Source organism: Cannabis sativa, chromosome 3 (assembly GCF_029168945.1).
Source record: "Cannabis sativa cultivar Pink pepper isolate KNU-18-1 chromosome 3, ASM2916894v1, whole genome shotgun sequence".
Taxonomy (NCBI): Eukaryota; Viridiplantae; Streptophyta; class Magnoliopsida; order Rosales; family Cannabaceae; genus Cannabis; species Cannabis sativa.
Genome location: NC_083603.1, coordinates 5881996 through 5895926, shown reverse-complemented (window position 1 = coordinate 5895926; position 13931 = coordinate 5881996). Strand labels below are relative to the sequence as shown.

Genomic DNA, 13931 nt, shown 5'->3' with positions numbered 1-13931 from the left:
GAAACTATGTGGGATTTTTTTCATAGACACTAATATGTCAAATTACTAAAAAAATTATAAAATAAATTAAAAATGTAATAAATAAATAATATAGACCAATTCTTTTTTATGTCCCATCACCTTTTCATTATTTTTCTTTATATATAAATATAAATTAATAAAGATTATTCTTAAACATATTATTCTTAGATAAATATTCTGTATAAATAAATATATAACACTATCAAGTCTCAATAGTTAGAGAATTCCCAAAATTTATTTTTATAGGTTTTCTAATTAGTTTTATATGAATTACTTAATAAATAATAAAAATTTAAATTAATAATAATATAGAGCATGCATTATTATTATTAGAGTGGACTTCACAATTAAAAGTGTCTCGTAAAATATATATATATTTTTTTTCTCTAAATTAAGTGTAGCTTTCAAATTAATCAGAGAACACTTTTGAAGTTGAGCATCTATAATAGTACATATGCCTACTTAAAAATATGATCATGAATTGATCATTCAATATCACAAGATATATGTGTTTCATTTCAAAAATCAATCAATAATAAATAGTGTCAAGACTGGCTCAAACATGAGTAGTTTGGATCATTACACAACATCTATAATTATTATATTTAATTATATGATTGAATAATCTATAATTTTATTTGCGATATGAGTTAACAGATAACACAACTTATAGAAAACCAAGTCTAGAATAACTATATTTGCAATATGTAATATTATAGGTACATATTATTATTAATATCCAGCTTGATTAATAATAACTAAATTATTATTATTAACTTGGTCTGATAGGAGATGCAAGATCCAATTGACAAGACAAGGGATAAAGAGTTTGATGATTCTTTCTCTTTGATACATTAAATTGTTGAGTGCATAGTAGTGATGATGATGAAGATGATCTTCTCTTTGAAATTTGGTGGAACACTTTGTTGAGATATATGTTGGTGTGTAGTGAAATGGTGTCTTTATATTTTAGAACCAAAACTAATATTAATCTGTGTGAAATTAACAAACACACAAGAGCTGCCAAATCCCACCATTTGGAATGATCCAAAGGCATTCCAAACATTGTTTGGAGAATCATTTCACCTTTCAGCTTTGGATTTCCACCTACTAATGGATCGAATTCTATACCAATCATGTCATTCTTATACACACCCTGAAATTATATATTAAAATTAATGACAAGTGTACATATGTTATTCAATAATAAAACATGTTTCATATTATAGTAACTGTACCTGTAATGCCCAAGATGCAAAGCTGATATAAGACATTGGATAACGCCAGAAGAACTTGGGAAGATCACATATTGGTCTAAAGATTTCAGATGCCATCATCATAAACACCTAAATATATTTATATAATAATTACAACATTAATTTAGGTATAATAATTTGTAAGTAAAAAATAAACTATATTGTCAAAAATTGAGATACACAATGTTTGATATCCCAAAGAAAAATCTTAATTAAAGTAACTTTTTTAAAGTACTTTACGATATTTTTGAAAATAAAATTAATTTTTTTTTTGTGTTCCTGAATTGAGTGGGCTCTAGACGCAAGCCTAACCTATCTTAGTCCAAGTTCAGCCGTGATAATGTACTTCTTTTAATACTAGAAGCCTTAAAATGTCTTAGTAGCAATAGTAATGAATATTATACAAATGTTGTGTTATAAATATCATTAATTTCAGTAATATATATACATAATATAATTGATATATTATATTTTAAATATGCATATATATATTAACTTACAATAAGACCAGTGCCAAGTCCTATTCCCATGAGGACATTTGGAACCATAAATGCAACGACCATCATGAGAGTTTCAATCACAGAAAGGCAACAAAATAGGTTAAGAACAAAATAAGAATAGTGAGAAAATCCAGGATGTAATTTCACCATTTCATATATAATTGTTCCTGTTGATATGGCTGTCACCAACAAGAATGGAAATGATGAAATAAAATTTGAGATCATCACTACCGATGCTCCATAATGATTTTTCAACATTTCACCATTGTAAACCTACATAATTTCATCACCACCATTCAATATAGTTGATCAATGTTATGGTATGAGTTTATTACATTAATAACAATAATATAAAATTAAGCCCAAATACCATTCTAGAGTCTTTGTATTGTAAAAATGATTGATTGGATATTTTATGTTGTTAAATGATAATTCTGTTTATTTTTTAAAATAATACAAAATATGAAGAAAAAAAAAACAGTTAAAGGTAACCAGTTACCATAACATAACCATTTTTGAAAAAAAAAAGTCACATTTTAAAAATTATAAAAAAGAAAGTTCTTTTCTGATTAAAAAAAAATAACCAACTTGAAGCCTATTTCAAGCATGAAGAAATATGAAAAAAAAAATACTAATTTTTTGATAATATAACACCTTGAGATTGGGTTAGTATTTTGTTCAACTAATATTAATTCGTTTCAAGATAAAAAATACATAGTCTCAATTATCATTTGAAAAAATAGAGAGTGAAATTGATAAGTAATTTTGCAAAACATAAAATTTAAAACAATTCTTGCCATAAAATTAATTAATAGTAATACCTTGATTTCTTCTATGAAAGAAGGTAAGCCTCCATTGGATAAACAAATCATGAAGCCATAAACAAAAGCTTGACACTTGGCTCTTGCAATGATATCCAAATATGAAGTGTTGATATTGTAGTAGATAATTCCAGTACATACAGCTACACCCAAGTAAAATACCATCCTTAGCCAATAATATCCAACATCTCTTCTCATATTTACAAATGACCGATCTGTTAATGTGTACATTTGTTTCCACCAACTTGATTTGCTTTTGTTTGATAACACAATCACTTCTTCCTACAAAAACATGATCAACATCATCATAATCAAATTGGTCATATAATGTCATTAACTTTAGTCGTAAATAATATTTTGTTGTGACTTAAAGACTTTTTTTTAGTAGTGTTGAATTGAAATGTGCATACAGTTGAATTAATTCGTTGAATATTGTCTCTTGTAAATGTTGCATATTTTGAATTATTGTACTTGTGGATGAGAATTTCTTTTATATCTTGTGTGGTCATCTTGCTCAATGAACCAACTGATATGGTAGATTCCTGTGATTTAGAAAATAGAAAAAATGTTAATTAAACACTTTTTATGATAATTAATCGAAAATTATGTACTCGAAAAAAGAAATTAATTAAGAACCGATTGGTGTGTAGAAATATTGTCAAAGTCTGAATTAACACATCGAAGGAAGTGATCTGTAGGATTTGCTCTTGTAGGACATGGAAACCCAGCCTCTGCAAAGAACTGTGTATACAATAATATATGAATTAATGTGTATCTAATTTTATAATGAAGAGATTTTTTTTAAAAAAAAAAAATAAAGGGGAATTAAGAGCATTAGTTACCAAAAGAGTTTTTGTTAGTTATAAATAATAAAGAAATACACTAGAACATTTATCTAAGAGTAAGAATACAATTATAACTAAATATAAATATATTAGACAAAAAAAAAATCAAAACACCAAAAGGTATCAAATACAACAACAATAATAATATACAGTACTTAATACTATATCTTAATAAAATTAATTATGACTAAATGTGATATTTATACATGTACTATAATTTAAAATAAAATTATTAATTATACATAAATAAATTTATAGACTATATATTTTATTAAGATATAATTATTCTTATATATAAATATATTTTTTCTTAATACAAGACTTAGAAAATGTAAAAATTATTATTACTTATAACTGGTCTAAATTAGAAATTAATTATCTATTTATCTATATATAAAGGAGAAGTATGAAAATGTGATGTGGCGGTCTAAAATACTTTAAAGCCATTTTTCTTTTTTCTCTTTAATTCTCTCTCTTTTTTAATTTTTTATTCAATTAAAATTTTTTATTCAATTATAAATTTAATAATGGATTAAAATAATATTTATATACAAACAAAAAATTTAATTTACCAACATTAAATAATAATTAAAATTTAAGAAACATATATCTAATATAACTACGGAAACCCTACACGTAATCATAATAATTATATCTAATACTGTAGTAATTATTTTTTAAATTAAATAATAATTATAATAATAAATCTATCTAACTAACCCTACACGTAATCATTAATCATCAAATCTATATAAACTCTAATAATCTTAATATAACTTGAAAACTTCATTTACTTTCTATCATCAACCAATCTCAATTATTCCATCACTGATCTCTTTGATCACCATTATAGCCATCAATATACATGTTTTACTTTTTAAAAAAAATTACACTATTTCAAACTTCAAAGCTCCATAATATTGAAGTATTATCCTCGGTCACATAGTAAATGTATATATATTGTTGCTGTATTTTTTTATTTAGATAATACAGGTATATAAATATATTATATTTTGGTATCATGTATATAAAAATTATTATACATATATATATATATTTGGTTTTGATTACTATTAAGTACTGTTTTTTAATAATTTTATTTCATATATATATGTATAACATGTATCTATACAATTGGGCTTTTTGTTCAGTTTTAAAATTTTAATTTAAGTTTTTTCATTATTATACTTTCTTTTTAACAACTAACTCTACTGACTCTAATTTATTGATTTTTATTTTAATCATTGTTAATAATTTATTCATTATTATATGTATTGATTTAATTTTATTCTTTAATTTTATTTTATATGATACAGAATATGAGAATGCCTATTGTTAGTATTTGATTGTTAATATTTTATTTTATTATTTTTAATTTTATTTGATTTGAAAGGCTTCTAAATCAGAGAGAATGCATATTTATAAGCTTGATGATTCAAATAAAAATGTTGTTGTTATTTGTGGGAATAGTCATTGAGAAGTTTGAAAAAATAGATAGAAGTAATGCAGTACTTTAATTAAACTTTAAATTATATGATAGTTTTATTATCTGTTCCGAGTATATTTTGTTTTTGATATATTGTTCTGAGTATACTTGGGAGGATTTTCAAGAGTTGAATGACATTTGAAAAAAATAATTTATCATAGTTAAATTTTACACTTGCATGATTATATATTTCTTTTTTTACATGATTTATTTTAATTCTTAAAAGCTTTGAAAAGAGAGATTACTATGTTAATAATTATTAGAATTCTAAATTAATTAATTAATTAATTATCAATTTTAGAATTAATTAATTATATATTTTTTCAATTGAAATTATTGTTATTGTTGTATGTTAATTTTTTCTTTTTTACTTTTTCATTTATAATTTAAAACATATTCTTTACTTAGAACGGAAAAATAAAAGAAATTAAAACTTTGCCAAATGAAAAATACATATTTTAGAGTCATTTAGTATTTATAAATTTTAAAAAATAAATATTATGTACACGTGAACTACTAATACAAAATTTAAATTCAAAATAAAATTTAAATTCAAAATAAAATTTAAATTATAAAAATCAATTAATATATAATATATTTGTGCATAACTCAATTAATATGTAAAATTAGATTAGTGAGTACTTAAAAAATATTTATAACAATTATTTAGCATATAATTTCAAAATTTAATTCAAAATATATAAAAATATCTTACAGATAAATATCATAGTTATACCCTTTAACTAAATATATATAAAATAAAGATTGAATTTAAAATGATATTTACATAATTATAAATTGAAAAAAAAAAAAACTATTAAATCAAGTTGAAAATAAAATTTACCAAATAATAATAATAATAATTTAGCATATATTTTATATGATGGTGAATATTATAGTTTTTATAATTATGAGTATTATTCTTGCAGATCAAATATTTCACTTACCACTAGATATACTATTGTAAAAAAATTGATGATTTAGAGATAACAAAAGATCATTATTTATATTTTCATTTAAATAATAATGTTTAAAATATATCTTCAATTAAATGATTATAAATAATTAAATATTGAATAACTTAATATCTAAAACTTAGAATTGAATTTAAATTTGATTAGATATACAATTCTATAAGTGAAATATGATACTAATCACAATAATTTTGAATGTGGTGTCAACTACAAGTGAGAAGGTAATAAAATAATCTTAAATGTAATATCAACTACAAGTGAGATATAATGATGACAACGATTTTGAATGTAGTGTGAACTGTGTGATACAGTTATGACAACAATTTTAAAATCATAATGATAAATTTTCAATAAGTTTATCAATAGTTATACATATTTTTAATTCATATTTAATTTATTAAATACATTTTGAAAACTAAGTATAATAATATATATCTAGAATGGCTTAGTTAATTAAAATTTATTGTTTATTAAATTTAAAATATTTGGAAAAAATAAAACTCTATAATATATATTTGTATTATTAAAAGTAAAATAATACAAGTTTAGTAATTTTTTTACTAATTAATATTATTAAAATATACATAAAAAAATATTATATTAAAATTATCATTAAACATTATAGAAAAAATATCACTAAACTAAATACAACCGCATGCGAAGCGCGGTTTGTTTCCTAGTTTATAATAAATTACTTTGTGATGTGAGCATAGAAATTAATAACTAATAATTCTTTGTATTTTAATATGTGTTGTTATGATTTAATTACACTTGTTTGCCATAGCTACAGTTACTAATGTGGTTGGATGGTTTAGGTGTGGGTGATTTTCCATGTATATAATATTAATTTATTTCAAGAATGATTCCAAGAGGAATGATTCCTTGAGGAATAGTGTTTGTTGAATTTTATATATATGGACGAATATAATTAAATTGGATTCAACACAAGTAATAATTTAAATTGATCATTAGGTAATTTATATATAATCTATAATGTAATACTCACAATAGTTTTTGAACTATGTGGTATTTTTTTAGAAATAGTCACTAATATGCAAATCACCAAAATTATATAAAATAAATTAAAATTGTAAAAAAGAATAAGAAAAAAAAAATAATATGGAACAATGCTTTCTTAGTATGTCACATCAAATTTTTATTATTTTCTTTTACATATAGATATATAAATTAGAGTTTACTCTTAAATAGAGTATTTTTAGATAAAATTCTGTATAATAAACATTGGGTACTTATGCCGTTAAAAATAAATATTGGAATTATACCATTTACAAACTTAAAACTTTAAGTACTTATGTCACTATTTACCTTAAAATATATAACACTCTCAATGAAAAATATCAAGAAAATTAGCTAGAGAGTTTCCAAAATAAAATTTTATAGTTTTTTTTAATTAATTTTATTTAAATTAATAATAATAAATATAGTGCATGCATCACAGGCCGGCCCTAAGTATAGGCAGGTTAGGCCCGTACTTAGAGTCCACTCATTTTAGGGACCTAAATAAAAAAAAATATCATTTAAAAAATATACATATTTTTTTAATAGTTTCTAAATATACCATATTTATAGTAAGAGTTCAATCTTTTTTTTACTTATGACTCATTTCAACTCAGAACCGACGCTGATGCATCATTAGAGTGGACTTCACAATTAAAAGTGTATCCTAAAATAGATTTGTTTTTTCTACTAAAACTAGCTAGCTTTCAAATTAATTAGAGTATATATGCTCATAGTTTTGATCATTATCATTCAATATCACCGTACATATAGGGGTAAGTTGAAAAATACCACTTTATCTCTAATTTTATATTTAATTAAAACACACATCTTTTTATATGTATTGTACCCAAAATACCCTGATATAAGAGAGTCACGTAGAGAGTATCTTGAAATGACATTGGCAAAATTGGTACAATATTTAAAAAAAAAAAGATAAAAATGATAGATTTTAAAAAAGAGGGTAAAAATAAAAGATGACAATATAAAGGCTAAAAAAATATAAAAGGCTAAAAAAAAAAAGGCTCTATTTTTGTTTTTTGTCTAAGGCTCCCAAAAAATTTAAACCTAGTAGTTCATAATCTTATACATTATTAATGTAAAAATTGTCTAACACATTGTATATTCATTAATGAATGATAAAAAAATAGTACTTTAATTGTATAATAGTTAAATTTACCTTGACAGCCGATTTTGCATCTCCAAAATAAACAGCTTCTCCACCAGAAAGGAGATACAAATCATCAAAAAGATCAAAGAGATAGCCACTTGGTTGGTGAATAGAACAAACAACAATCCTACCATTATGAGCAATGTTTCCAAGTGTACAAACCACAAAGAAGGCAGAAGCACTGTCAAGCCCTGTGGTTGGCTCATCAAGAAGCATGATTTGGGGTTGTGTTAAAATCTCCAAACCAATACTTAATCTCTTCTTCTCACCACCACTTATCCCTCTAAAATACCAATTTCCAATCTTGTTATCAGCACAATGTTCTAATCCCATTTCTTCTATTGTTTTCTCAACCAGATTCTCTATTTCTTCTTTGCTCATTTTATTTGAAACTCTCAAATGAGCTGAGTATGTTATAGTTTCTCTTACTGTTAGAGTTCCCAAGAAAACATCTTCTTGAGTGAGATATGACTGAAATTTAATTTTATTACAAGACAAAAAACAATAGTATTAGTCTATAAAATTAGAGGGAGCAACTATAATAAAGGTGTATATATCTCTATTTTTTCAGTTTTTAGAAAAATTATAACTTATTTTTTTATATGACGATTTATAATATTATTATGGCATGCATTATTTGTTTTTAAAAATTCTAAATTTAAAGGGGTGCCAATGTGTAATAAAAAAAGTTAAAGGGGTGAAATATAAATTTTCTAAAGAACACTAATGAAAATTATACAAAATACACTATAATTAATTTATCAATAAAAAAATTGGGATCGGCCAAGCCCTCCTCGCCATTGCCATAGATTCGTTCGTCCTTATGTGCAATTAAATGTTTAAATTTTGTTTTCGATATAATAAATTATTTTTATTTTTTAAAAGCAAGTAGAATAATGGTATAAAAAAATTTGAGTTATAGTTTTTCTAAGTGAAAAAAATAGACATTCCTACTAATAGCTACAAAAAAAAAAATATGCTTTTGCTATATAATTTTTGTGAACTTATAATTAATTTGGTTGTACTATGATTAATTAGTTAATTATAAGTTGTACTATATAAATACTTACAATGCCTCCACAATTTCGAGTACTCTGTTTCTTTCCTTTAATATGAACATTGCCGATCATTTCAGTATTTGAAGATAGTCTTCCTATATAGAAAGGTTAATTAGATAGAGAGATATATAAATAAATCATCTTTATCCCAACAAACAAAAAACACACACATAGAGTAGAGCACATTTATTAAATCAAGACTAATTAATTACTATGTGTTTTAGGCAACCCCTTTGTTATTTTATTTTATTTTAATTAATTAAAGTAAAATGCATTTTTCATCATGCGTCTATAAAAAATTTTACTTTTAGTTACTATAAAATTTGTGATTAAAATTAAAAAAATTGTGACTAAAAAAATATAGTTAAAAAAATTAATTAGTCACAAAAATCAAAATACTTGTTGTAACTAAATTAGTGACAAAATAATATATTTAGTCACAAATAATTTTTTTGTTGTGATTAAAAGTCACATTTAGTCACAAAATTTTTTGTTGTAGCTTAAGTTGATCTTTTTTTTTTTTTTTTTTTTCTGTACTTGTTTGTAAGCCAAGAGTGTTTCGAGGCCTTTGGCTTTCGATATGGATCAAAATGTGTTAGGCCTCGCGGTTCTTTCATCTTGTCGGGCTGTTACCTCACGGTCTTGACTCTCACATTAGTATGATATTGTTTGCTTTAGTTCTAAACCTTCACGGTTTTGTTTTTGAGCACATTTCCAAAAGGTTTCATACTAATGGAGAAGGTATAACACTTATATCTAAAATAACTCTTATTATATATTCTTTTAATGTGGGACTTGGATTGATACCCCAACAAAATGGAACTAGACGACTCTTGCCAAGTACCTTTGGGATATGGAATGGCAACAAGCTTTTTTATGGGTAAAGTAGGTGAATTGTATCTACTTAAAAGGCCAAATTTTGTGGTCTCATGAGCTTAAGCAAGAGCTGAGTTAGTATTAGAAAAAACTCATCAGACTTTAAGGATATTCTCCCAAAGTGCAATCCAAGAGGCTTGTGTCTTGAATAATACAAGAGATGTTTTAGTCACAAGTAATATTTTGTTATGACTAAAAATCACATTTAGTCACAAAAAAATTATGTTGTGATTAAAAAGTTGTCACTAAAAGTAACAATTTTTCGTAGTAAGAATGACTCATGTTTCTTTTGAGAGGACTATTTGGTATAAACTATGAGCCCCAAAGCATTGGTTTATTCTTTGGCAAGCTTTACATAGTCATCTTCTAACGAGAGATAATCTTATTAGAAGACAAATGAAGATCGATTCACCTCTTTGCCTTGAATTAGAGAGTTATGATAATTTATTCTTCACTAAACATTGGTAGATGGCTGGGGAATAATCTTTGGTCGAATGTCTATGAAGAGTGGATTTTTTTGGCTGAATAGCAAATTGCCCAAAAGTTTGATGACATTTGTTTTTTGTGAAGCAATGCCTGCAGGCCTACATAAACTCATAAAGTATTTGGATTTATAGCAATTTATGTATTTTTGAGAGTAAATGCTTGGCCCTTATTGTATTGATTAGGGTTGTTCATCCGATCCAATCCGCACTTTTTTGGTCAAACAACATCCAATCCGCACTAAGTGCGGATTTCATTTTTTGGATCCAATCCAATCTGCACAATAGTTTAAATCCAATCCAATCCAATCCGCAAAAGTGCGGATTGAATCGGTTACTTTGGATTGGTTACTTTTTAATATTAAATTATTTAATATTTATGAAAAAAAATATTTTTTTTCATATAACTAGCAACAAAATAAAACAAACTGTAGTTATTTTATGTCTCCAACAACACATTAAATAAATAAAATAACAAATAACAAATTCAAAGGAAGAAAAAAAAATTGTATATATTAAAAAAATATATTATTTTATTTTAAATTGTATGTAGAAAAAAAAAATATATAAGAATAGAATATACATTTTATCTATTAAGTTTTGCAATATAAATGTATTATATGTATTAGACTTTTAAATTACTATTTTCTTTACATTAAAATGTTATTTGTATATATAATTTTTTAATTTTGTTATAAATATGTGTGAATTTGATTGGATCTGTTACTTTTACAAGTCAATCAACATTCAATCCGCACAAGTGCGGATTTTGAATTATTCAATCCAATCCAATCCGCACAAGTGTAGATATCCGCACTTTGCAGATTGGATTGGATTAGATTGGATCGTGCAGATTAGATTGGATCGGCTATTTTATGAACACCCCTAGTATTGATACTCTAGTGAAAGAAAGTACTAAGATAAGGTACTATATATGTAAAAGAATCAAAATTATTCAAGTTGGATTAGGTGACTTTAGAGTTTGTAAAGAGGTTATAGTTTTCTTTGTTTGTTGGATCGAAGAGGTATATATGCCCCACATTTGTTGTAATTGGGATAGTATTGATTAATGAAAGTTTTTCTTCATAAAAAAAAATAAATAAAATTATATGATATCAAACATATATCATTACAAAAAATAATTAACTTTAATGCCAATTTTTTAGTCACAATATTTTTTTTTTTGACTAAATATGATTTTTCGTCACAATAAAATAAAGTTATTTGTGACTACAATATAGTATTTAAATACTATCACTAATCTAATTTTAGCCACAATAAGTACTATGACTAAAAAACACATTTAGTCACAATAAATTGTGATTTTTGTGACTATATACATTTAGCCACAGATATTTTAGTCATAACATAAGAATGATGATTTATAATTAGTCACAATTTTTTTACTTTTAGTCACAAATTTTATTATGACTAAAACTATTTTTTTTTAGTGTATAAATAATTAAGGATATGTTTAACGATCTTGATTAAATTTTATGTAGTTTGGATTGGTGGAATTAATTAAAATCCCAAATGAAATATATATAAAGCAAGATTGAAAATCTCATATGTATTCTTGTTGAGAGAATATAACAAGTTAGGTCCTCAACATTAATATATGAGATCTTATTCCAATTTTACTTCTTATATATATATATATATATATATATATATATATATATTTATATATTGGTAAATAACAGCATAAATATCTAAAGTTTTAAGTTTGTAAGTGGCATAAATTTAATATTTATTTTTAGCGGCATAATTTTCCAATATTTATAAAACTATAATTTTCTTCTAGTTTTATCAGTACAAACTCTGTTTTGAATTTATTAAAAGAATATTTGGAAGTAATTGATATTACATGTTTTTATCTAGACCCAATGATCTAGAATTCAGGCCTTGTATGTGTCCTGTTTAAAATAATAATAGAGTTTGTACTGACAAAATTAGAGAAAAATTACAATTTTATAAACATTGAGTTCATATACCACTAAAAATAAATATTAGATTTATGTAGCTTGCAAACTTACATTTTTTGATATTTATACCGATATTTATCTTTTTTTTTTTATGTGTTATATGTTGTTTAATTTCAGAGTTTGGATTTTATAAGTGCATGCATGTTGTTATATCAATTAAGTTATTAATTAAACCATATCTATACTTTTGTATATATATTTTGGCAGCTGATTTTGTACCTAAAAATACAAAATACGGAATGTATTCCGTTGTACGACAAGTATGTAATAATGTGTTCCAGGGTACGTTATCATTTCTTAATCCTAATTACTCCTAGATCAACCCCAGCCTTCAGATCAAATAACTACCACATCTTACGGCTTCCGTACATCAAGAAATACATTCCGTGAAAGTACACTAACAGAACAAAATCGTGTCCCTATATATTTATATAGAAAGTAGATTTGGCTATATATAGTTAGCAAACAAAAGAAAAAAGACTATATCTATAATTAATTATTAATTACAAGGTGTACTTGGAAGCACATGCAAAGGATCCAATCATTATACATATACATAAAAACTTAAAAAGAGACTTAATTAATTAATTTAAGAGCACATAATATACATTAATCAAAGAAGTTAATTAATAAAACAAGTACATATATACATATATAGAAGAAATTAACTGATATATATTAAAATGGGAAGAATTTAAAGAAAGAAAATTACCAGAAAAGGCATCAAGTAAGGTGGATTTTCCAGAGCCAGAAGGACCCATGAGAGCCATAATCCTGTTAGGTTTTGCATAACCAGAGAGATTGTTAAGTAGTTTATTTCTTCTTGGTTTGATCATATTATTATTAATATTACTACTTCCCACCACCACTGTTATCTCTTCCCATACCAAATAAGGCCCTTCTTCTTTATTATCAACTATCATATTCACCTTCTTCACAATATTATTATAATTATTATTATTATTATTCTCTTTTCCTTCCACTACTACTTCCATAGAGAATACTACATCATCATCATCTTCATATTTCTTCATATTCCTATTCTCTCTCTCTCTCTCTCTCTCTCTCTCTCTACACCTAATGAGTAGTACATCAGTTTATATAGCTATAGGTCGGCTAACTTGCTCACATCATTAATTTTTAATAGAGTACATGTGTGAACTCAAAATATGTATTCAAACTACTTGTTCAAAAAAAAAATGGATATATATAAAAAAAAAAAAAACTAGGGGTGTATCTGTTCCGCACTAAGTACAAATACCATACTTTAGATCTAATCCAATCCATAAAAATACTTTGTTTGAAAAAGTCCTATTCAATCTCACAGCAACACCATTCTGCTGAGGTGTGTGTGCTTCACAGTTCTGTGTCTAACAGTGCCATACTCATAACACAATATTGAATTCAGTATTAACAAATCCCAAGCCATTGTTAGTTCT

The 13931-nt window shown here is 24.6% G+C and overlaps 1 protein-coding gene across 5 annotated transcripts in view; it reads right to left on the bottom strand.

Moving 5' to 3' along the window:
- Nucleotides 1–13537, bottom strand: part of LOC115708972 (ABC transporter G family member 15) — an 85974-nt gene extending 72437 nt beyond the window's left edge. The window contains exons 1-9 of one of the 5 annotated variants that reach the window (XM_061111567.1): nt 13205–13537; nt 9162–9244; nt 8101–8562; nt 3235–3339; nt 3009–3140; nt 2599–2880; nt 1778–2050; nt 1260–1367; nt 770–1177 (exon numbers count right to left, since the gene is read on the bottom strand). In XM_061111567.1, coding sequence (XP_060967550.1) covers nt 794–1177; nt 1260–1367; nt 1778–2050; nt 2599–2880; nt 3009–3140; nt 3235–3339; nt 8101–8562; nt 9162–9244; nt 13205–13526 — 2151 coding nt within the window. In that variant the 5' untranslated portion in view covers nt 13527–13537 and the 3' untranslated portion in view covers nt 770–793. Of the gene's footprint in view, nt 1–769; nt 1178–1259; nt 1368–1777; nt 2051–2598; nt 2881–3008; nt 3141–3234; nt 3340–8100; nt 8563–9161; nt 9245–13204 lie in introns of those variants that run through there. The other 4 variants (XM_061111569.1, XM_061111566.1, XM_061111568.1 and 1 more) reach the window with 4 other exon arrangements.
- Nucleotides 13538–13931: the final 394 nt, after the last annotated feature.